The 25,488-nt window shown below is 36.4% G+C and overlaps 1 protein-coding gene and 1 long non-coding RNA gene across 2 annotated transcripts; one reads left to right on the forward strand and one right to left on the reverse strand.

Moving 5' to 3' along the window:
• Window positions 1-6,286: 6,286 nt before the first annotated feature.
• On the reverse strand, window positions 6,287-16,959 carry LOC123670195 (probable transaldolase). The gene is made up of 7 exons (XM_045603704.1): window positions 16,863-16,959; window positions 15,918-16,041; window positions 15,419-15,526; window positions 15,200-15,331; window positions 15,001-15,126; window positions 14,667-14,892; window positions 6,287-6,634 (listed from the first exon to the last, which is right to left on the reverse strand). Exons 1-7 carry the CDS (start codon window positions 16,957-16,959, stop codon window positions 6,449-6,451), a joined length of 999 nt encoding a protein of 332 aa, XP_045459660.1. The 3' UTR covers window positions 6,287-6,448.
• Window positions 16,960-16,968: 9 nt separating this feature from the next.
• Window positions 16,969-17,474, forward strand: LOC123670196. Its single transcript, XR_006745881.1, has 2 exons — window positions 16,969-17,078; window positions 17,321-17,474. It is a non-coding gene; the product is annotated as an uncharacterized LOC123670196 (long non-coding RNA).
• Window positions 17,475-25,488: the final 8,014 nt, after the last annotated feature.

The raw sequence follows: 25,488 nt of genomic DNA on the forward strand, positions 1-25,488 counted from the left end.
TTAAGAATTGATGGATAGTGCGTTACTTATATGATATCATTTATCGCATAGCAATGACATGAGCACTATATAGTATCAAGACCCCATTTATATTACAAAAAGGAAAACAAATAAAGTCATTGCTGAATTAAATGTACATAAAATCGAAAAACATTAAACGCAGGAACGCGCAGATGTCAAGTTTCGCATCGACCGAACTCTGAATGAACATCTAGGTCAATATCAAGCCTCCGCTTCCACCGTACCCTCTTCACCCCCTTTTGGACGATCGCTCCCAGCGAAAATCATATGGAAATATCCTGCGCTCACATTGTGAATGTGATGAAGTCACCATTAACTCACTAAAAACTTCCAATAGACAATATTTAATGTATTCTAATCAATGTAAAATGAACACTATCATATTTAGTTATATCATTAAAAAATATATTGATTTTACACAATATTCTTTCTAAAAAAAATTAATATAAACTAGTATAAAGCTCTACATTGGTAAAACTAACAAAAAATTCAAATAATGAAGAGCTGGTTTAATTAAATAATGTGCCTAATTGCATAGGCGGACATCGCGGCGCAGGCAAAGATGGGGTCCCTACGATATGGAAGGTCGCTGAAAGTAGAGCGACGTATTGATTACAGCGACGTGCGCGCCTTTTTGCCCTGATGCCCACACTAATGTATCTATGTCCTAGGTCAAACACGGTTTTTCATTGAATCGCAGCATATTACCTATATCTACTTATATTACAGACTAGCTGTGCCCACAACTACGTCCACGTGGACGTTTTTTGGATATATCTTTTGGTTTATTTTGGGTTATAAACACCGTCGTTTGGGTATTTATATGTTCAACGTGATTATTTAAATTGGCATAACTTTTTTATTTATGAACCGATTGACATGAAACAAACACTAAATGTTAAGTGAAGCTTACCACAATATATTAGTGAAACCCGCATCTAAATCGTATTAGCAGTTTCTGAGATTAGCGTGCACAAACATATTAAATTTACATTTTTATTATATGTATTTTTACAGTAGGTAGTAGTTTTAATATCCCATCAGCTCAATGGATTGATATGGACGGAAATTCACCCTTAAGTAAGGTGGGTGAAGGGCATAAATTTGCATATAGCTTGTCGAACTTTCTAAATTTTTCAAATTTAAAACAATTTAATATAATTGTGTTTGCTCGCAAACGAAAAAAAAACCGACTTCAATTACATCGACGAGTAATACAACGATCACAATAGATCGACGAAAAAATAGTCAAGTAACGCGTTATCAAAGATTACTCAAAAAGTAGTTATTAGGTCGCAATAAAATTTATATGTCGCCACATGACAAACATCAGCTTTCGAATAAATTAAAAATTATTAAAATCGGTACACCCAGTAAAAAGTTATTGCGGATTTTTAAGAGTTTCCCTCCATTTCTCTGGGATCCCATCATCAGATCCTGGTTTGCTTATCATGCTACTAAACTAGGGATATCTCCTTTCCAACAAAAAAGAATTATCAAAATCGGTACATCCAGTAAAAAGTTATGCGGTATAATACAACGTAGGTCGACAAAAAAAGCGTCAAGTAAAAATGCATTATTAGATATAACTCGAAAAGTAGTTGTTAGATCTCAAATAAATTTAAATGGGACCAATTGACACACACCACCTTTCTCGAAATCGGTCCACACGGTCAAAAGTTCTGATGTAACATACATAAAAAAAAATAACAGTAATGGTAGTAAAATACAGTCGAATTGAGAACCTCCTCCTTTTTTGGAAGTCGGTTAAAAATACGTAATAATAACGGTAGGCTTCTTAATTTATTTACTGATATGGATTACTGTTTGCTCTTGTACTCTTTCACTAGCGGAGGAGGATAATGATCACCTTGCGCTTCATGTCAATTTGAAAAATTGTATTTTCAAAAAGCTTGCCTTCGTGTAGAACTATACGTTTATTTCATGCGGCGGATAATGAAAGAATAAATGAGGCTCTTGCTATTGTTGATTGTTTCTATTATTCTCGTTTCGACAAAAACTTAAAATTCGTTTTACTTAAACATATCTCATGTACCTACCTACCTACAGACATCAACCGGTTACAATTTTATTATAGGTAAATATGAATATACCACAAAATGCTTCATTTTATTGATGAAACAGAATAATCGATATTAAGTATTCCATATTTTAGTTTAACTAAAAGAAAGTAAGAACAACATAAATAAAACTAACAAAGAACTAATTAACACGCCAACGTGTGAATGTTGTTGGCAGAGAAATCAAATATCCTATACCTACTTACTTTGTAAACGACAAAAAACATTTAGGTAACAAGCAAGTTCGATCACCTACTACTATATTACCCCAATGTTTTATATGTACGGAAGATCACAGCTAAAAAATATTTGCTTTTAGAATAGTAGCGTTGTGTCCCTGTGATGCGTAAGGTATCCAGATTTCGGAGGGGGTAACGAGTTAGAAGTCAGCAACGTGCTTGCAATACTCCGCTCCTATCAGGCGAACCGTACGCTTGTTTGCCACCTTTATTGTATAAAAAAGCCTGAGTAAAAATGTATTAGTAGGCCAAACGCACTGTATTAACTTTCATTATAACATTATTTTTGAAGTAAAACTTCTTTAGTTGTTGTGATACGACACTCGATGAAACGAAAATGCCACGATAAAGAAAGAAACACAAATTGTTTTGGAGATAGAATACATAACATATAATACAGTGTGTTTGAAAGAGAGGAAGTGCAGGTACAACATCCGGCACCTTCCATTGAGAGTAGTATAAATGTCGATGAAAGTGAGATAAGCATGGATGAAATAGTGAAAGCGTTGAAAAGTATGAGATTAGGTAAGGCTGCAGGGTATGACAGGATCACCGTCGAGATGCTGAGGGCTGGACAGGGTATAGTGGCTAGCCAGCTGTACTGCCTTTTCAATTTGTGCTGGCGAAATGGGCAAGTACCGGAAGACTGGTGCAAAGCCGTAATCGTGCCGTTGTATAAGGGAAAAGGGTCACGGCAGGACTGCATAAATTACCGCGGTATAAGCCTTCTCAGCGTCGTCGGTAAATTGTATGCGAAAGTGTTGATTGAAAGGGTTGTGAATGAAACAGATGAAAAAGTATGGGATGCACAAGCGGGATTTAGAAAGGGAATGGGATGTACGGATCAGGTCTTTTCCTTGCGGTGCATAGCCGAAAAGTTTTTAGCAAAAAACAAAAAGGTCTATTGCGCGTTCGTGGATCTGGAAAAGGCCTATGATAGAGTGGTGAGGAATGAATTGTGGTCAGCATTGTCCGTGTACGGTGTGAGCGGCGCACTCATGCGAGCACTACAATCTCTTTATAGGGATTCTAGTGCTTGTGTGAGGATAAACGGGGCATACACTGAATGGTTTAATATCGAAAAAGGTGTTAGACAGGGATGTGTAGCGTCACCGTGGCTGTTTAACGTGTTCATGGACAATTGCTTGACAGAGTTAAAAGAGAATGAAAGTGGGTTGAGAATGGGTGAGTTACTCGTCAAATGTCTTCTCTATGCTGATGACCAAGTATTACTTGCGTCCTCGGCCGAGGAGTTGCAGGAGATGGTAACTGCTATGAGTGGAGCTTTTGTTAGAAAGGGAATGAAGATGAATGTAAAGAAGACGAAAGTGATGGTGTTTGAAAGAGATGAGGTAGTGACAGACTGTAATATCGTGATTGGAGATGAACAAATTGAACAGGTGAATGAGTTTGTGTATCTGGGTTCGAAGTTTACAAGAGATGGAAAGTGTGAGAGTGATATTGAAAGAAGAGTGAATGCAGGAAACATGGTGAACGGAGCTTTGAACTCCTTTATGAGCAGTCGGAAGGTGTCTAAAAAGGCTCGTTTGGCTGTGCATGAGGGGGTGTTGCTTCCGACACTCATGTACGGAAGTGAAAGTTGGGTATGGCAGAAGAGACATGAAAGCAGAATAAATGCAGTTGAGATGAGAGCGTTAAGAAGCATGATAGGAGTTAAACTGAGTGACAGGATGAGAAATAGTGAGATAAAGAAACGGTGTGGTCTGAAAGAAGATGTAGTGACAAAAATTGAGAAAGGTATGCTGAGATGGTTTGGTCATGTCGAGAGAATGAATGAAGAACGACTGACGAAAAAAGTGTATAAGGCGAGTGTGAGTGGAAGTGTTGGAAGGGGTAGACCTAGGCGGACATTTCAAGACCAAATCGGGGACGTCTTGAAAAAAGGCCAGGTCAAAAGTACCCTAAACCGACGAGCATGTATGAAGGGAATAATGAAAGTGGATGAAGCGAAACAAGTATGTAAGGATCGTAGCAAGTGGAAAGAAGTGGTCTCTGCCTACCCCTACGGGAAAGAGGCGTGATTATATGTATGTATGTATGTATAGAATACATTAGGTACACGGTATTATAATCATATTCTCGGTGAAAAAAGATCTCTCTCATAGGCTACTTTTCAGAAGTTTCACTTCTGCCTACTTTTTATCTATACTCTTATAGAGCAAAATAATGATTTTGAAGGCTTTTAAATCGGAATCAGCTGAATCGACTGATCCCTTTTTAAGAGCTGGACCGATTCGTGCTACAATTTATAGAAGCGAAAAATAACCGTAAAAGTATACGACCTTGCAGAAGATCACAGCTAAATAACACTGATTTCTGCACTGATTCAAGCAGTGTTGTGTTGTTATGGTGAGTAAGGTGACCAGTACGTCTACCATGAGTTTTTGTTACAAGCGCACATGACATAACTACAGTAGTAAACGTAGAAACGCAACAGGAATAGTTATCTATACCATACCTATTATGAGTATTTCTAAATTTCACTATAGAGTCTATCGAGCACTCGATAAGACTTATAGTTTTAAATCCGTTATATTGGTATTAGTTACTAATATCTTTATCTCTTTCTTCCGTATAGAAAAAAGAAAGAGTAAACATGATGACTTTCGAATGAAGTGAGGTCTAAACGAAATTTAAAATAATCCGACAAAAATGCAAAGCAGCATATTACAGTGTATTCGTGCGAGCTCAAGAACTTCTAAATTTTTTCAATTTATTCCGTCAGTTTAAATTTCTAACTTAAGTTGTTGTCAAACACTTGTGAAACAATCATATTGTTTAATTGTTATACAATAATTCTAAAACAACAAAATATAAAAAATGAGAACTAATGCTTCCCAGTTCGAACTTAAGGTGGATTATATGAAAAAGTAAGTGTTTATTTAAGTGTTATGGTTATTTATCTCTTTCTTTATTAACGTAAATCGTGATCATAATTTTATAAATAAATTGTATAATTTGTTTTATATTATTATATTATTTCGTAAATTGAATATAGAAAATAATATTATTATATCGTAAATTGTAGGAACGGGGCTATGTTCTACCAAATATAATGCAATTAAATAGTATATAAACCTAATAATTATAAACTTCTCGCACGATTTTTTCAAGTGAGTGACGCAACTATAATAGTAACGTTAAACAGGGTGACATCTGTCAAATATGTTACTCATGGTAGCGAATTGTATGAAAATATCGGCGCGAAAAACTGGCAACAACTCCGACGTATTTCTGATTCACTTCTTAATCTTTATTTTTGATTTTACGACTTGCACTCCCACAAAGCCTTACACAAAGCAAAGTTTTCTGCCCTAACTTAACGATTCTCATAACATAAGCTAAGCTCCACTCAGATATTGGCAAATCCTTCAGGGAGCCAAAGTAAAAGAAGAAGAAGAAGAAGAAAATATCGGCGCTCTAGAATGACATTTACGAGTGTAGTTAACTTAACTGTCCTGAGAAAACTTATGGTACCAAATATAGTAATGATAGTATCCGGTAGAGGCGCTGCTCAACTTGCCATACAAATTTTCTACTACACTCGCTAACGTGTATCGTCTCTGGAAACTCATGGTAGACGTACAGAGCTCCTGGAGACGGTCAGGGGTAGGGTCGACAACGCTTTTGTGATGCTTATATAACATGCTGATATCACAGACGTCTATGAGCTACGGTAATCACTTACCATCAGGTGAGCCGTACGCTTTTTTGTCGACATAGTGGTATAAAAAAAATACATTTTTGTAAATACCTAATTTTCTTTCTTCTTTTCTTCTTTCTTTTTAAATAAAAAAGGGTCAATAAAAAACATTTTCAATTTCAATCTTTATTTTAATATAACGAAACCTGAACAAGGCATTGTAAAATATATAACAAAACCAGGAATGTATAAAAATATATGGATCCCTTAAAATATAAACTTTTCTTATATTCTAATAAACTTTATATAAATAACTGTTACAACAGTATGATTAAAATACACCAACAATATGTCACTTCATTTTGAAAAATTGCAATTTAATTTGTGTAATAACTTGAAACCTATTTTGATTTGTGTACATGACGCCTTAGGCTTTTATTCTTTCACTTCTTTGCGAGCATAGACTTAATGAGAGACTCCAACTTTCTAGTATCTGCTGCAAATTTTCTTATACCGTCAGACAACTTGTCAGTAGCCATCTGATCTTCATTCATATGCCAACGGAATTGAGATTCGGTCAACGATATTTTTTCAATGTCAGATTGCTCCGCAATTTTCGGATCCAGTGCCTATAAACAAGAATAAATCTTTAGTGATTTAGATATAAATAATGGTTAACTACTTATCTTTTTTGTGTAGTTGATATATTATACAAAGAAAAAACGAATTATAATAGACATATCCAAGTACACCAGTCACAGGTTACATTTGATTATTTGCTATTAATTTATGCTCTACTAGCAGTTGCCCGCGGCGTGGCGTAAAAATTGATAATATTTACAAAAAGGGGGTAAAATATTAAATTTATGAATGTTAGAATTTCCACAGAAACTGAAACATGTCCTTACTCATTTTTAATCAGTAGTCCAGAAATAAAATTGACAGAAATAAAAATGACGAACATTCAATTTAAACATTCATGATTTTTTATCTCCATTTGTGGATAATGTATCCTAATCAGCAGTCTGAAAATTAAGTTTCATGCTTCTAATTTCAAAAACCGGACAAGTGCAAGTCGGAATCTCACACGAAGGTTTCCGTACCATTTTCTATAAAAATCACGTTTGTTGTATGGGAGCCACCGTAAATATTTATTTTATTATATTTTTTAGTATTTGTTGTATAGCGGCAACAGAAATACATCATCTGTGAAAATTTTAACTGTCTAACTATCACTGTTCATGAGATACAGCCTGGTGACAGACGGACGGACGGACAGCGTAGTCTTAGTCTTAGGGTCCTGTTTTAGTTCCTAAAAATGATAAGACTTGTCATACAAACTTTCCTTTCTTAGGGGTATAATTTTTCAATATCTGTTTTTATTTTTAGTGGACGTGTACCTAGTTCCATTGCACGTTGAGCGACTTTAAACTTGTGAACCAGTCCCTTCGTCAGTTTCCACGTCGTCCGTACGTTAAGACAAGCAGGACGCATTGCTCGAAAACTTTTGTCTTCAAGCATTGCGGAATCTTCGAAGTAAAGACTCGACGGACTCTGCCAAACGCCGCCCAGCCCAACCGAATCCTCCTATCGGCCTCCTTCTCGAAGTTGTTGCGGCCTAGTTGGATAGTATGGCCTAGGTAAACATAATCCTGAACAACTTCGAGAGGGTACCATCGACCGATACCGGTATCGGTATGACTTGGTTGTTAAACATAACTTTCGTCTTATCCAAGTTCATACAGAGAGCGACACGTCGGGAGGACTCGTTTAGGCCGGCCAGCATTTGGCCTAACTCATCCAGCGTCTCCGCAAAGATGATAATATCGTCGGCGAAACGAAGGTGGAACGGGCTATGCTTGGGGTCTCTCTCAAAGATAGGATTAGAAATGAGACTATCCGCGAGAGAACGAAAGTAAGCGACATAGCCCACAGAATTAGCAAGTTGAAGTGGCAGTGGGCTGGTCATCTGTGTCACAGGACCGATAGCCGTTGGAGTAGACGGGTCCTAGAGTGGAGACCGCGTCTTGACAAACGCAGTGTGGGACGTCCTCCGGCCCGTTGGACCGACGATCTACGTAAGATTGCCGGTGAAGGCTGGATGAGGATTGCGGAAGACCGGGATGTCTGACGCGAACTTGGGGAGGCCTATGTCCAGCAGTGGACTGGCGATAGGCTGAAGTGTGTGTGTACCTAGTGTTTTTAGCACAAAAACTGAAAGTATTTTGATACAGATTTGCGAGTCCTAAGAGCTCCTTAATCCGATACTGTCGCAAAATTCGTTTGAAGTGTACGTCTACAAATTATCAACTATCTCCCTGCCAAATTTCAAGCTTGTGACACAAAAATGAAGGACTTTCATAAGAATTCCTGAAGCCTTTAGACCACATCAATCTGGTCCTATCACAAAATCCGTTCTTAGTGCACGTCTACAAACTATTACAACTCTTGTAGCAAAAAAAAAATGTAATCATTATCATTACTATATAATAAAACTAAGTTGATAAAATGTGCGTGCCGATAAAACTTAAAAAGGAGTCCCGGCACGATAAAGGGACTTATATAGTGTGATAGCCCTTTATCCCCCCTCGAATAAGAAAGTTCCCGTGTTAAGTAACCTTAAGGGCGTGTTTTTAAAGATATAATGGCTTTTCCAACCCTTCAACTTGGAAATTAAGTGTAGTGGCGCTATCTGTTGTCGAGTATTTGAACTTAATTCAGAACAAAGATTATTTGGGTTGGATTTCGAAAGGCACTGCGAGCAATTGCAGCATCAATAAATTCTTAAATTACATTTGTTACTATAATAAAGTTATTAAATTTTTTGTATTTATACAGCAGTAGCTAACTTATATTTTGGAGTTAAAGCGACATAATTTTAGTTATTCAAATAAGTTCTAAAAACATTTTAAAATTTAAGTTTTTAAATTTCGCGCCTTTACTGCGTATGCTACAGCTGAAGAACCTATTGTAACGGCGGACGATAATGTCGAGAACATTCTAGGTGTGACAAAGAAAATATTCTAAAACTTTCTCGAATATCCTAGAGCTTAGCTCTCTGAATATATAAGAGCCCGGTGTTGCCCGCCAGAGTGAGTTCGATTTGAACAGTGAAACAAGCAATTTCGAAACGAAAAGAAAAGAAGTTATTTAAAAATAAATTAGGGATTGGAATTTTTTTTAAATACCCGTGCGAAGCCGGGGCGGAAAGCAAGTTAGTAAAAAATATTAATGCCTTTATACTACATTAGTGAGGCCCTACTAATTAGCACAAAATGGCAAATTTTAATTTAACAGCGATAATATAAACTAAGGACTTTTGTAAACCTAGTGACTGTCCCTTGGCCTCTTTAATTCGGTCCTTGTAATGAAATCCGTTTTTAGAGGACGTCTACTTTAATTATCTTTCTATCAAATTTCAAGCATGCAGTACAAAAATGAAGAACTTTATACAAACTTGGGAAAGCCCTTAGACCGAGTTTATTTATTCCTCTCACAAAATTCGTTATTAGTTGTACGTTTACTTATTGTAAACTACCTATATGAAAATCATCGTATTTGTAGAACAAAAAGTTAAGGTGATTTATAAAATTTTCAAAATCGATTAGACCATCTTTATGTAACCCTGTCACAAAATTCGTTCTTGGTGGACATGAACGTCTACTATTATCTACTTCTCTTGCAAATTTTAAGTTCATATCATAAAATAATAAGAATTTTTGTAAAAACTTTAACTTAAACTTTAATGCGATCGAATCTAGTCGCAAAATTCATACTCAGAGAACGTCTACTAATTAATTACTATCTTTCTGACAAATTTCAAGCTTGTAGCACAAAAATGAAGGATTTTCATACAAATTTGTGAGAGCCTTTATTAGACCCCTTTAATCCGGCCCCAAACAAACCAACCAATTGTTAGTTGACTTCTATTAACCATAAGCTTACCTCTTGCCAAATTTCATCTTTATGCGACCAGCGGTTTTTGAGGTTTCGTGATGAATGAATGACTCAACGATTTTATATATATGTCGGCGCGAGACACTCTGTTTAATGCTAAGCTCGTTTATATATTCCTCACTTGACGTTTTAATTTAATTACATTTAACCCTTTAATTTAAAACTTATCCTACGAAATTTTTATATCATCTATACATATAATAAAATGGTAGGAAAGTCAAAACTGTACATTAAATATTTTTTTTAAAGAATACTTGGGGTGTAATCTACAATCGATACTGAAGCCAAAAATATAGTTTTTAGAATTTTTGTATGTTTGTCTGTATGTATGTCCGGGATAAACTCAATAAGTACTGCATGGATTTACTTCAAATTTGGCACGAATATTATTAAGAAGTCGGGTCAACATATAGGCTACATATTATCACGCTATCACCTACGGGGAACGAGCAGTGAACCTTTATTTCTTCAACGCATTCTGTAACAACGGTTAATCTAACGACGCATATTTGAATGTTGTTGTCGTTATGTTAATAACCATGTCATAAGCTAGCTTCACACTATAAATAAAGACATTCTGTAGTATATTTAGTATCAGCATTGCACCCGTGCGAAGCCGGAGCGGGTCGCTAGTCAATATATAAACGTGATTCTTGGATTGATTCGCTCTCAAGACAATTTTGTATGCGACAAACAGATATTTCTCGTAGCCTGGCTTTTTTATATTTTTTGTGTATTTCCTAGTCTCAGAGTCAGGATTTTCGTCCTACCCAGAACCATTGAGTATATAGTTGAGCACATACCCTGAAAGCATGCGTAGGACCTCTATCATAATGTAGCGTTAATCTAAGGATGGGACATTGAAATTGAACATTTTATTAAACTTAAAGATAATAAAGAAAGATGATTTATAATAAGAGAGAATTTATTTATAGTAAAAATTCCTTTTCAATTCCGGGTTTCATATTAATACGGAATGATCGCATTGGTAAGGGTGGAGGAGGCGTGGCTATATATCTGCGAAATAATCTGTCTTTTAAAATCATAGAACAATCTCCCTCCTCATATAGTTCGTCCGCTGAGTACTTGTTCATTGAACTCAACTTTGGTGTTAGAGTGGCACTCGGTGTAATTTATTGTCCACCTAATATAGATTATTTTGACCAAATAGAGTCTAAATTGGAAATTATTATGTCCGACTACACTCATGTAATTATAATGGGTGACTTAAACACATGTATGATGAAAAATAACTATCGGGCTCAAAAACTGGGCTCTATTTTTCAGTCACTAAATCTAAACATTCTGCCCCTGCAACCAACTCATCATATTAATACAGCAGATACATTACTTGATTTAATCATAGTGTCTCAAGTAAACTTGATTGCTGGATATGGACAATATTACCTCGCTCGCATATTTAATCTACGCAAGTGATCACGTATCTTCATATCGATCGCGCCTGAACTGGCTTACGATACGGGGCCGTAGATCGATGAGAATCCTCTGCATGTTGTACTCAATTCTAAGCAATGGTAACTATCCCGATTATTTATGTAGTAAATTTTTGTTCAGAGCCGACGCTCATGATAAGCCACTGCGCCCCACCGAAAACCTTTTGTTGACATTCCCATGTCACCGATCAGGATTCATGTCAAACTCTTTCGTTGTTACTGCCGTGCTACTGTTGAATGGACTGCCTGAACAGATTAGGAAGGCGCCCTTCTAAGGAGTCCTTCAAAATCTCCCTAAAAAAATATCTCCTTAATCAGGAGAATATTGGCCGCAATGACTGAGCTGGAGTAGCGTCATTATTATTTTACCACTTTTATGTTTCATTACATTACATTATATTATATTATATTTTGTTATATTTTGCTGTATTATATTGTAATATATTATGATGTATATATTTTATTATTATTTATTATATATTATTGTATTATATACATAACTCATTATATGTATTATGTTACGCTTTATTGTATTATCGCATATTATTATATTATATTATTTGTTTTACTTATATATTATTATTATTTTTGTTATACACCTACTCACTATACTTTCTTGCACACACCCAAGTTGGCTGGTAGAAAATGCATCAGCGTTAAGCCCGCCTTTTGTACACACTTGTATTAGTGTAATTATTGTACAATGAAGAATTTAAATAAAATAAAATAAAAATATCAATGTATCCGTTTATCCGTCACACGTAGGGAAACTCAATTACACGCGTGAAAAGGCACCCTATCTACATATATATATATAAGATAGCCTGTGTTTTTTTGTATGTTGCTCCACAACCTCCTCTATCTGCCAGTGAAAGTAGCGTAAAAATCGGTTGTAGTTCTGAACTCGCGCGCTTTTTTCCATGTTAATCCTGTTTTTACGATAATTCCGGGGGTAAAGTAGCCTATATGTTGCTCCACAACCTCGTCTTATCTTCCAGTGAAAGTCCCATAAAAATTGGTTCAGTGGTTCCGAAGATTAGCCCGGATAAACAGAAAGAAAGACAGACAGACAAAAAACGAGTGAGCTTTAGATCACACGATTGAAGTAAAACTTCTTTAGCTCCATTTAACTTATATTTCCTTCTCAACTTCCGTTCTCCTTGTCCAATAACACATCGTAACGCTCTCGTCACGCATTCACCAGCATACTACTCAAATCAATCGTGCGTAAAAATGTTTTTCTTCAAAAATTTTAAAATGATTTGTGTTTTAGTATTGTGTAAATAACTATATGCACTTAAAAACACACAGTTTAAAATCACAGACAGATAGTTCCAAGTTTATTTATATGTAAAATATGTATGAATTTCTAGAAATTCTTAAAAAAACGAAGAAAATTTGTACCTACTAATTGCGTTAATAAATAATGAACAATTAATTATTACACAACAGTGCCTTTTAAAATTATAAAATCACCAAAACTTGAATATGCACTTATTTAAGTTCTAGGCATATATTAATTTACAGATATATATAATTTAAAAATAAAAACATATTTTTTTTTTCAGATTGACACCAATTTTATCATACAGAAATTCTTATTTCACCGTTTTCAGAAAAAGAAGTGCTTTCATGAAATTGGGCCATGGTCATAAGAAAAGGCTACGTATTGTGTTGGCAATGTGTAGACTTAGAGATGTGATACAATATACTTCACAGAGCAGAAACCCATTGTACTTAGTACTTTTTAATCTCTTCATAGCAGTACAACCATACAAAAACATTTTTATGTTTGCAAATTTTCATCCAGCTAATGAACCTATTTAATTAATAATTTCTTTAAATAAATTATAATCAGTATCATCACTTCATCATCATCACTTCAGCCTATCGCACTCCACTCTAGACATAGGCCTACACAAGTTCGCGCCAAGAATGGCGTGAACTCATGTGTGTTGCCCATAGTCACCACGCTGGGCAGGCGGGTTGGTGACCGCAGGACTGGCTCTAGCGCACCGAAGACGCTGCTGCCCGTCTTCGGCCTGTTTATTTGAAAGCCAGCAATTGGATGAGATTATCCTGCCATCGGTCGGCTTTATAAGTTCCAAGGTGGTAGTGGAACTGTGTGTATCTTTTTGTCACCTCTTACAACACCCACGGGAAGAGAGGAGGTGGCTATATTCTTTACTGCCGTAGCCACGCAACTTATAATCAGTAAGAAAATTATTTAATAAATATGGCATTATAACTTTAAGATTTTTAGGTGTTATCGTTTTATATTGGAAATACACACATTACCTATCTTACTACATCCACTTAAGATTTTTTTAAACATATTATATATGTAAAGATTTTTTTGAATATAAACTAAAATTAACCCAAGATTATTTTACGAACTGTATTGTTACATGCATGTATTAGTCCTTTGTTTTAATTCCATACATCATGTGTTATTCAAATTTATCTTTATACCTTAATTAAAGCAAATAATAAAAATGTTGTGACCTTGATAAACACATAACACTTATTTGAAATACTGAATATTTAGTTTCAAATGAATTTGAAATAAATATATGTTTATAACAAAAGTATGCACTATATATTTTTGGTTCTACTTAATCTCACAATTTCATTTTAATTTTTTTTATAACTATTTGAGTTACCGCATCTAAATCGAATAAGAAGTTTCTAAGATTAGCATGCACAAACATATTATTACATTTATATTTTTTATTATATGTTTGATTATGTATTTTATTAGTACTGAATTGAAATGGATTGCATGAAGCACTGTACAGTAGAATGACAGTTACACACATTTAATATTGACGTGTAAGAAACAGAGGCCGTTCTGGTGTAGTGGTACGAGTAGTCGCCTAAAACACTGACGGTTCGCAGATTTGAATCCCACTCGGGACAGATATTTGTATTTGTACAAATATTCCTTTCCGGTTTGGATGTGTCCTTGTAGGTCACCCCAAAGTGCTTTGGAGAGCACGTACAATCGATGGTCCCAGTTGTTATCATGAATACCTGATAGCAATCGTTACTCATATTAGGTACATATCCGCTAACCCACAGTGGAGCAGCTTGGTAGGTTAAGCTCCAATCCTTCTCCTACGTGGAGAAAGAGGCCTGTGCCCAAAAGTGGGATGATGAGTTAAAATTTTATGAGTTACATAATTTATCAGTCAAAGTTTTGCAGAATATTGACTCTTTCTGAATAGTCTCGTGTAAAAAGTGCACTAACCTTTTTAAGAGGTTGTTCGCTATTAGCAAGCTCTTGTAGCAGTTTTGGGCTAATAGTTAGTAAATCACAACCGGCCAATTCTCTTATTTCTCCAGTGTTACGGAAAGAGGCACCCATTACTTGTGTCTTGTACCCAAATTTCTTGTAATAGTTAAATACACGAGTGACAGATATTACACCTGGATCATCCTTTCCCTCATATGTTTGTTTTGTATGTTCAACATACCTAAAATATTTCAAAAATTTCATTGGTTTTTTTTTTATTTAAAAATTATAGAGATGAAATTTTCATGTTGAAGATATACAATCTAAAACGTATTCTCATTATACTTACCAATCTAAGATTCTCCCAACAAATGGAGATATCAAAGTAACATTAGCCTCAGCACAAGCAATTGCTTGATACAAAGAAAAAAGTAAAGTTAAATTACAGTGAATTCCATGTTTCTTCTCAAGTTCCCTGTGTAGAAAGAGCATACATTAATATAACATGAACACATTTTACACAGTTTTAGAATAAAGTTAAATCTTACTTAGCAGCCTGAATGCCTTCCCAAGTTGATGCCAATTTGATTAAAATCCTTTCCTTTTTAATACCATGCTCAGCAAACATAGTGATAAGTTTGATTGCCTTAGCCATACTGGCATCTTTGTCAAACGACAATCTAAAAAAATCATAAAAAAAAAGATTATTATTACTCACATATAACAATAATATATTTAATATGTATTTAAATCCAACTAGCCAATACCTTGCATCAACCTCGACAGATACTCTTCCGGGTATAATTTTAAGGATTTCACACCCAAACAAAACACTTAACATGTCTAATGTTTCAGCTAATTGTTCTTCAATAGTTCTGAAATAAAAATGAATCTAATATAAAATTCACTTTATAAAAACAACTCCAGCTCAGTTAAAATTCAAATGCTTTCAAAATTTTATTATTATTAAACACCAAAGAAAACAGCATATATTTAGTTTTGAAATGAAACATGAAAATTAAATCAAATAATTGCTTCAGCCTGTATTATCCCTCTGCTTTTTCCCCATGTAGCAAAAGAATCAGAGCTTCAGAGAGCAGGATCCACCACACCGCTCCAATGTGGATTGATGGAGTGGTCAAATCTTAATAATATTGATAAATAAGAAAACTACTTTATTTTATCATTAGAATACAATAGTAACAAATTATCACGTACCATTATCACCAAGTACCTAACTTTTCTTAATAGACATGAAATACTTACCCACCACAGTCCTTGCCATACTTAATAGCTTTGTCAAGCAAATGCTGGTATTGCTCCATGCCAGCAGCTGACAAAATAAGACTTGGATTTGTAGTTGCATCTGTCGGTTTATATGCCTTCATAGCTGCAAAACAATTTCAATATTGACATTATTTACTTTAAATACAAAAAGGAATTAGTCATATATTAGTACATGTTTCCATTTAGCATAGGTTGTTCAATACAATATGTAATTAATATTAATGTAATTGATAAATCAAGATTAGATAGAAATGGAAGTAAGATATTAATAAAATAAATAGATATAGTTGACACTGAAAGGTCAAATAACCTACACAACTTATTAGTAACATTGTACTTTCTTAAGTATAAATATTAATGAAACATACAAAATTTAATTTAATTAAAATATCAATCAGTCATATTTTAGCCCTTCTTAGACCCTTCCCTCCCCTCATGTAGCCTAACATAGCTTTACCTGTCAACCCCTCCCTCCCCACCGCCCCATGATGGAACGTGTTTTTTTTGGCGAGATTTTCTGCTTTTTACTTTACAATAATTAGAAAAAAGTTTATTTTAAAGGTATTATTATTAATAATTTCTTCGAAAAAATTAGCATCCATGTTTCGGATAAAATTATTGAACAATTATAAATTAATTTCACAAAAAAAATTTCAACCTGAAGAAAACTATGTAACTTTGCTTTTACCTCCTCCCCTCCATTACGGAGCTCAGCGTAGCGTTCAAACATAATTGTCACCCCCAATCAATATTGTTATGTTAAATATGATTAACAAATAAAAATTATAGATAACTTGTAAGACTGTCTACAAAACAATCTAGTCATTCAATTTAATTTAATTTCATTACGATTTACCATGCTAGAAATACATTTATAATTAACTTTGTACGTACAACTTATTATGATATATAAAAAATTCTAACCTTCAAAATCCCCAGTATCAGCCACAACCGTGGAATATTTTTTAAGTTGGTCTAGTGCACTCATTTTTGTACGTTTCGCTTGAGGTTCACTGCTCATACTGAATTACTGATTGCTTCTTTCACACGATCGCCTGAAACGTTAACTGAATGACAAAAAGTAGAGCGAAAATATGTTTATACCAGACCGGTTGTCTTCAAGGTGACCCTATCGTTTCGGTTCGTAATCCGTATATCAATTTCTAACGTAATACCACAGTCATTCTCGAACAGCGATAACCTTTTACGTGTCTGTTTTAGCTTAACTTTCTGCTTCAACCTATTAGAATATATTGTAACTATTTAATGAGATAATACTTAAGTATTTCTTTATTACATATGCACTTGATGAGAACACATAAACATTAATAGAAATTATATTTACAGAATATTCACCTTAACAATTTTTTTTTTTTTTTCAGAATAAATTATCTCCCGAGTTCTTTGGTTCTGACTTCTGACTAACTTGTGACAACCCGTAGCATACCCGTAGTGCTAGACGTGCTAGTGTTAGTATGGATACTAAAATAATCGATTTTAAATGTATCGATTATATAAATTACTTGTTCATATCTACTTTTTTTTTTAAACTATTCAAATTAGTCAAATGTAAAATAGGACTAGACTTTTGTAACAATAATTATGTTTGACGTGATAACGTCTTACAAATCGATGAACACCATCTGGATGCACCAAAGAGAATATCTTATACTATTAAACGAGCAATTCTTGTATATATATATATATATATATATATATATAATCTAAATCTCGGAAACGGCTCCAACGATTTTCATGAAATTTAGTATACAGGGGATTACGGGGGAGATAAATAAATCTAGCTAGGATTCATTTTTAGAAAATGTCGTTTTATCCCTGTTTTTAGGCAATGAAAAAATGGCTACAATATCGTTAGAATAAGAAGGTAAATTTCGCATCTGTCAATAAAGTTGTAATAGCTCAGGGGAAATCGGCCGATCGCGCTCGGCCGAAAAGATCATGGTTCGAATCCTCACGTATTCCAGATCGATTATCGTTTTTTTTTTCTTTTTTTTCTAAAAAAAAATAAAATTATTCATATTTTATCAATATGTAATTCGTATTTAAATATGATTTTCAAAAAACACGATTTACTAAAAATACCGAGCTAAGCTCGGTCACCCAGGTCCTATATATATAAATGAAAAAGTGTCACGTTCTGCCTGAGCCTAAGCATACCTATCCCACCCCAGTCTGCAAAATAATGATATTTGTAATAAAAAAAATGCTAATCGATGGATGTTCAATAGCCAATTCAACTATGTTGTCCTTTTAAATTGCTCAACTTAAATTATTTAATTAAAACTCAAAAAAGTCGTTGAAAAAAAAATTAATTTATCAATATTTTCAATCTCCTACATCTTTTGATGTATACAATATTTTAAATTGCTCAAAGTGTTAAAAAACTGCTCAAGTTGCATTTATAATTGCTCAAGTACAGCTTGGAACAGCTCCACTCTCCTTAACTGTTAAATAAATATAAATAGTTTGAACAAATTTAACGATTATATAATAGATGAGTGACGCCGCGTTGGCACAACGGTCACAGCCGGTAATGGATTGTACCTGTTGCGCTAGCGGTTGCTGGTTCGATCTCCGCACATGACAAACATTTGTATTGGCCATAAAGGTGTTTGCCGTGGTCTGGGTGTTTATGCAGTCCTTGTGGGTCTCCCCACCGTGTCTCGAAGAGCACGTTAACCCGTCGGTCCCGGTTGTTATTATGTACACCTAATAGCGATCGTTACTCATAGTAGGGATAATATATCCGCCAACCCGCATTGGAGCAGCGTGGTGAATTAAGCTCTGATACTTCTCCTACATGGGGAAAGAAGCCTATGTCCAGCAGTGGGATATTACAGGTTGAAGCAAATATAAAAAAAATTAATTACAAAATTTATGTGGTACAAAACCGCGTAACTAGCAATGATTAATCCCGCGTATCTCACAAATGTAGCTAATACAATACAATACAAATATACTTTATTGTACAACCAAAAACAATACAAGTAACATAAAAGAAAAAGAAACAAGCGAGAAATAATAATAATAACAAAAAAAAAAGGAATGTACAAAAGGCGGTCTTATCGCTAAAGAGCGATCTCTTCCAGACAACCTTTAGAAAAAGGACATGAATAAGAATAAAGCGGTAAAGAGGTGTACTTTAAAATAATATATGTAAACACATATAATTATATAACTATACATACACTTAAATAGATATAATTACTAATTTAAGTTTTCACGAGCAATTAACGCAAAACTGACTGCCACCACTTTGATGTGAGTTTATTTCGACCGATAGAAAGCCAGAAATCGCCATATAATAATACCGCGTATCTTCGGCCGGCAAGTGTTGACACCGCCTAAGTGATCTAATGACACCGGAAACGCGTTTGAGTTTTATTTTTGCTATAAAACTCTGTACATTCTTAAGGAATATGCCCATAATGCCTTCTTACTACTGCAGAAAAGAAAGTACGAAATTATATTTAGAGCCAATAATACAATCTAAACGTGAATTATACCGTATCTATGTTGAAGAGGCGACAAAAAAGACAGGGAGTGGCTTCCAGAAAACTTTTTGAAGACTTTTTGTTCTGAAAGTTTCAAACATAGCCTTGTTTCAACCGAAATGAGATGCATGTGATCTATGTTGTGCGTATAAAGTAGATGATATTACTGAAAAAGAATATCAGCAACATTCATCACGAAAACATTTAGCTAGACAAGAAAATACTTTTGTAGCGAGATCTTATTAAATCATATACATTATATATGTGTAATCTTATTAAATCATACACATTATATATGTATATGATTTAATAAGATCTCGCTACGTGTGGAAAAATAAGCAACCTCTTTTGACAACCAAATTTAAAAATTTGTTTTAAAATTAATATAAGACTTTTGTCGTAAGTTTTTAAGAGTGTTATTTCCCTCCAACTATAAAAAGAAGAAGTCTACAGTTAGCATAGTTAGGGACAAAACCCCTACACTTTAGACAAAGAAGATGATTATTGTTAAAATAATAATAATAACAAAAGAATAAAAATAATAATAATAACCAGACAACCTTAACCTTATATAGGACACGGCAAGTGAAAGCGGTAGGGAAGTGTACAAAGAGAAATGACGAATAGTGTCACCTACAATTATCGAGTAAAACAACAAATACACTTACAATACATACATGCATATACAGGTGGGGATGACAATACAACGATAAATTTCACATCGTATATTTAATGACATTCCAAGCCCACATACAAAAAATCAATAATTGTATTTGCTCGCAAGCGAAAAAAAAAACCTTCTTCAATTACATCGACAAGTAATACAACGTAGATCGACGAAAAAATAGTCAAGTAACTACGTGTCATCAAAGATTACTCAAAAAGTAGTAATTAGATCTCGATAAAATTTAAATGTGACCACACGATAAAGATCAGCTTTCGATTAAATTAAAAATTATCAAAATCGGTACACCTATTGTATTGTATTGTATTGTAGTGGGCTCGGTTTTCCGCATTTAGACGCAAAAGTGGTCCATTATGCGTGAAAAGTGGGCCGACTAGTTCAGCCAGCCCAGCTCCTTCCAGAAGCTCAGAAGCCTCCTGGGGCGTTCACAGGCTTCTCGGAGCGTCCTTATTTCCTTAAGGATGGTAGCCCGGTGTGCGGCCACTCCCTCGCATTCCAGGATTACGTGGGCGGCTGTTTCTTCAGCAGCCAGACAGCCCCTGCAAAGAGGGCTGTCTGTTGCATTCATGATGAATAGTTGGTGATTGAGTGCCATGTGGCCGGTAATCGTGCCAACAACTATTCTGATGTCCAGGCGGTTGAGACTGAGCAGTCGGCACGCTAGGTGCGGTGATACTTCCGTGAGTACCAATTTGGACTGTCTACAGCCGGTCTGGTTTGCCCAAAGGGCATTGTGATTTGCACGTGTACGTTGCCTTACCCACGAGCGCAGTTGTCCAAATGGTAGCGGCAATAAGATGGTTGGGCCGGCAACCGTTGTATTGGACCCCTGTCTTGCAAGCTCGTCGGCAGCATCGTTTCCGCGCGATCCACTATGTCCTTTTATCCACTGGAGGATTACCTCATTATGTGAGGCTAATACTTCCAGGGTTTGATGACATTCGTATATAAGACTAGAGTTAGTCGAATTGCTCTCTAGTGCTTTAAGTACGGCCATGCTGTCCGACAGAATACGGATATTGCAATCCGTAATGCCTTTTGACAGGACGGCGGTGGCTGCATGGGTTATCGCAACACACTCACATTGATAGATGGAGCTGTGTTGGCCCAGCGTTAGTGATAAGTTGATATTGAGGTCTTGTGAGTACACTCCGGCACCGGTGCCAGACCCCATTTTGGAGCCATCTGTGTAGATGCGGACCTCGCGTATGCCGGATTGGTCTCTTTCAGCCTCAAACGGTTGTATATGGTACTTTCTTTCGAAAATATATTGTTTGGGAATCCTATCACAAGGAGCAGCAAGTAGTGGCTCATAGCTCACAAGGTTGCTCCAAAGTCTATTGTGTGGACCCTCCTGGTTGCACCACAAGCCCAAGTGTTTCAGCCTGATAGCTGACATAGCCGCCTCCTGTTGTATGAACAAGTCAAGCGGTGCCAGGTCAAGCATAACCTCAAGAGCTGCTGTGGGGGTGGTACGCATACAGCCAGTGATTGCAGAGCATGCTATTCTCTGAAACCGCTGGAGTTTGTTTTTAACGGTTGTAAGTTCTGTTCTCTGCCACCAGATTACCGCACCGTAGGTGATTATAGGCCTGACAATAGTTTTGTAAAGCCATAGAGTAATTTTAGGTGATATGCCCCAGCTTTTGCCGAGGAGCCTTTTGCATTGGCAGAGGATTATGCTGGCTTTGTTGATTTTTGAGTCTAAATGCCTGTTCCAAAGAAGCTTACTATCTAGGATTACTCCAAGATATTTGACCTCCTTGGTTAGGGCAAGACTGGTGCCAAATAATTTAGGGAGTTTAAGATTCCCTAAATTCCGTTTATTTGTGAACATCACAAGTTCCGTCTTTGCGGGGTTCACTGTTAGTTCGTGGTCCGTACACCACTGTTCAACGACTTTTAATGCGGCCCTCATTTGGTCGCAGACTGTCCTCTCAGATGGCCCACTGATGAGTACAGTTAAGTCGTCTGCATAGCCCACTGTGAGAAATCTGCGGTCGTTGAGCAAGGTGATCAGTTCGTCGATCACTATGTTCCACAGAAGTGGGGAAAGGACCCCCCCCTGCGGACACCCCCTCGCTACAACGCCTCTAGTTATTTCATTCACAGTGAATTGGATGGCCCTGTACTTCAGCATGCTGTCAATCCACCCGGCAATCGTGTTATTGACTCCATGCTTGGTCAGGGCACGGCTTATGCTGGTGAACTTAGTTTTATCAAAGGCCCCTTCAATATCAATAAAGGCGCCTAAGGTTGATATTTTGTGATGGAGATTGCCCTCTATATAGGATATAACCTTATGTAGGGCAGAGTCCGTTGATTTGCCCATTGAGTAGGCATGTTGGTTGGGATTCAGGGGTTGCTCAACCAGAGTTGTGCTCCTCAGCTCCCGATCTATTAGCCTTTCCAAAACTTTCAATAGAAAGGAGGTAAGGCTAATAGGTCTGAATGATTTTGGTTGTGAGTAGTCTCCTTTGCCGGGTTTAGGTATGAAGACTACCTTAACTTCCCTCCATAACTTTGGAGTGTAGCAATAGGCTAAACAACTCCTATATATGGAGACAAGGTGGTCGATAAGTTTCCTATCACTCCATCTTAGCAGACCTGGAAACACCTTGTCCAGTCCTGCCGACTTGAATGGTAAGAAACTGTTGATGGCCCATATTACTTTGTCATGTGTGACAATTTTCTTGGCGGTGATCCAGTCCACCATTACAGGTGTCTTCTTTGGCTCTTCCTCCCATGCCGCAATTCTTTCGATTTGGCATCCTGGGAAGTGTGTAGTTATTAACAGTTCTGAAGTTTCCAGATCCGTTTTGGTGTATGTTCCATCCGGTTTTTTCAGGTTACCCAGGTTGTGCACCGTTTCGCTGCACAATATATTCTTAACTCTGTTCGCCTGATTGTTCGTTTCTATGTTGGTACAAAAGCGCCTCCAGCACTCCTTCTTCCTTATTCTGATGCGCCTTTTGTAGTGATATTGGGCCTGCTTGTAGGCATCCCAGTGGTGTTCTAGACGAGTATTCTTTGCTCTGTTGAACAACTTCCTCACCCTGCGTCGTAGCTTTTCGAGCTCCGGTCCCCACCAGTGCCCTTTGCAAAACTGCCGCGCTCTAGGTGATGAAAGTGGGCATGTTTGTTCGAAGCTGGTGATTAGGCAGTCAGTTATCTGGTTGATATGATTATCAATGTCCCCCGTGCCTTCATGGTTATCGGGTAGTTCGACACCTTTGAGTTTCTCCGCTGTCAGAAGCTCATACCTGCCGCGGTCCATCTTCCGAGGGTTACGGCGGGGTGTAGGTGACGTCAGCGTGACTTCTAGGTTGTATTTGATCCACCGGTGATCAGAGCACGACACGTCGTCAGACACATGCCAATCTGAAATATATTCGGACACATGCTCTGTCGCCAGAGTTAGATTAATGATGGTTTGGGATCTCGAAGTTACAAAGGTTGGTTCCGATCCTCTATTAATAACATTAAGCTTAGTTGCGAGTAAAAAAGAAACAAAATCCTCACCTCGCTGGTTGTTGTCCTTGCTGCCCCATAGCGCATGGTGCGCATTGGAGTCAGCGGATATGATGAGCTCCAGACCCTGGCGCTCGCAGTACTCAGCAAGCGCGGCCAGCTCCGGAGTGGGGATGTCAGCATCGCCCGGCAAGTAGGCGGATGCCATCACCACATCAGGCAGGCCCGAAGAGGGTTCCTTTTGGAGCCTAACGGTTGTAAGATCTCTGCTGCAGAACTCGGTTATTAAGGTGATGTTCACGTCCCTGTGTGCATAGATACAAGTGCGTGGGTGGTATACGTTATTATTTAGAAGTAACTTACCTCCAATGTTGTTTAGACCGCAGATTCTCCCGTTCCTGATCCACGGCTCCTGGATCAGGGCCACGGTCTTCGTTTTTCCCTCCAGCAATCTGCGTAGGTTAGCCGTCGCAGTCTGGCTATGCTGGAGGTTGATTTGGGTGATTTTTAATTGGTTACTAGGTGGAGCTGGCAGCGCCATCATCGCTGGATAGGATGGCGTCGTCAAGATCACCTGGCTCATCCTTGGAAAGATCACCCAGATCAAATTGGGGATCCACTTCAGACGAGCCGGTGTCGACGACAGGCTCCTTACTGGAGCCCGGCTGTCGGTATCGGTACACCTAGTAAAAAGTTATGCGGATTTTCGAGAGTTTCCCTCGATTTCTCTGGGATCCCATCATCAAATCCTGGTTTCCTTATCATGGTACCAAACTAGGGATATTTCCTTTCCAAAAAAAAAAGAATTATCAAAATCAGTACATCCAGTAAAAAGTTATGCGGTATAATACAACGTAGGTCGACGGAAAAAGCGTCAAGTAAAAACGCATTATTAGATATAACTCGAAAAGTAGTTGTTAGATTTCAAATAAATTTAAATGGGACCAAATGACACACACCACCTTTCGATTCCACCCAGTCAAAAGTTCTGATGTAACATAAATAAAAAAATAAATACAGTTGAATTGAGAACCTCCTCCTTTTTTGGAAGTCGGTTAATAAAATACATCCAGTATTTTAGTCACAAAATATCAATTTTTCGTTTTTTAAAATTTCTACGTGATGTATATTAATAAACTGACACCCTTTGAACGCGATCGTACACACAATCGATTCGTCACTTTATTATATTGCGCGTAATTAAAAACGTGCAAAATTGTTACCTAGTTTTGGTAGGTCAGTGATAGATTAAGACAAATTAAACAAAACATTTGTTAAAGAGTTTTAATTTTAACGATTCTAATAATTTTCTTTTTTAATAATTTATTGTTTCTTTCAATGCTTAAATTTTAAATTCTGAAAACGTAAATTCTGAATCTAACATAGTTTTTTTAAGTAGGTAATATCACGGAGAATACACATGACATAACAAATTTACAATTTTTAATAAGTTTAAGTATTTCGTTGCCAACATTGACTATATTTATTTCAAGATCGAAATATTTACGAAACTTTTGCTCGCTTATTCAACAAATGCGATAAAGACAACAAATAACAATAACAACAATTACGAGTATTAATAATAAAATACCACGTTATTACATTAAAATATTAAATCTAGGAACAGCTAAAAAAAACAAACAACGTGGCACGTGTTCCACTGACTCTGAGATTATGAAGGACAACTGGCTGTGCCAGGGCTGCCAGAAAATTTTGTATGAGTGTAACAAATAGTTAAAATTTTCTGTGGTCATATTTTTTAACAAAAGAATTTGTTGGCTTAAACTTCGTATAATTTTCGTTTGTTCTTATTAATTGCTTGGCTAATAATGTGTGTAAGTGTATCATTGGATAAACTGTTTCTAAGATTTGTTCTAAT

The sequence above is a fragment of the Melitaea cinxia genome, chromosome 4 (genome assembly GCF_905220565.1).
Source record: "Melitaea cinxia chromosome 4, ilMelCinx1.1, whole genome shotgun sequence".
NCBI classification, from domain to species: Eukaryota; Metazoa; Arthropoda; class Insecta; order Lepidoptera; family Nymphalidae; genus Melitaea; species Melitaea cinxia.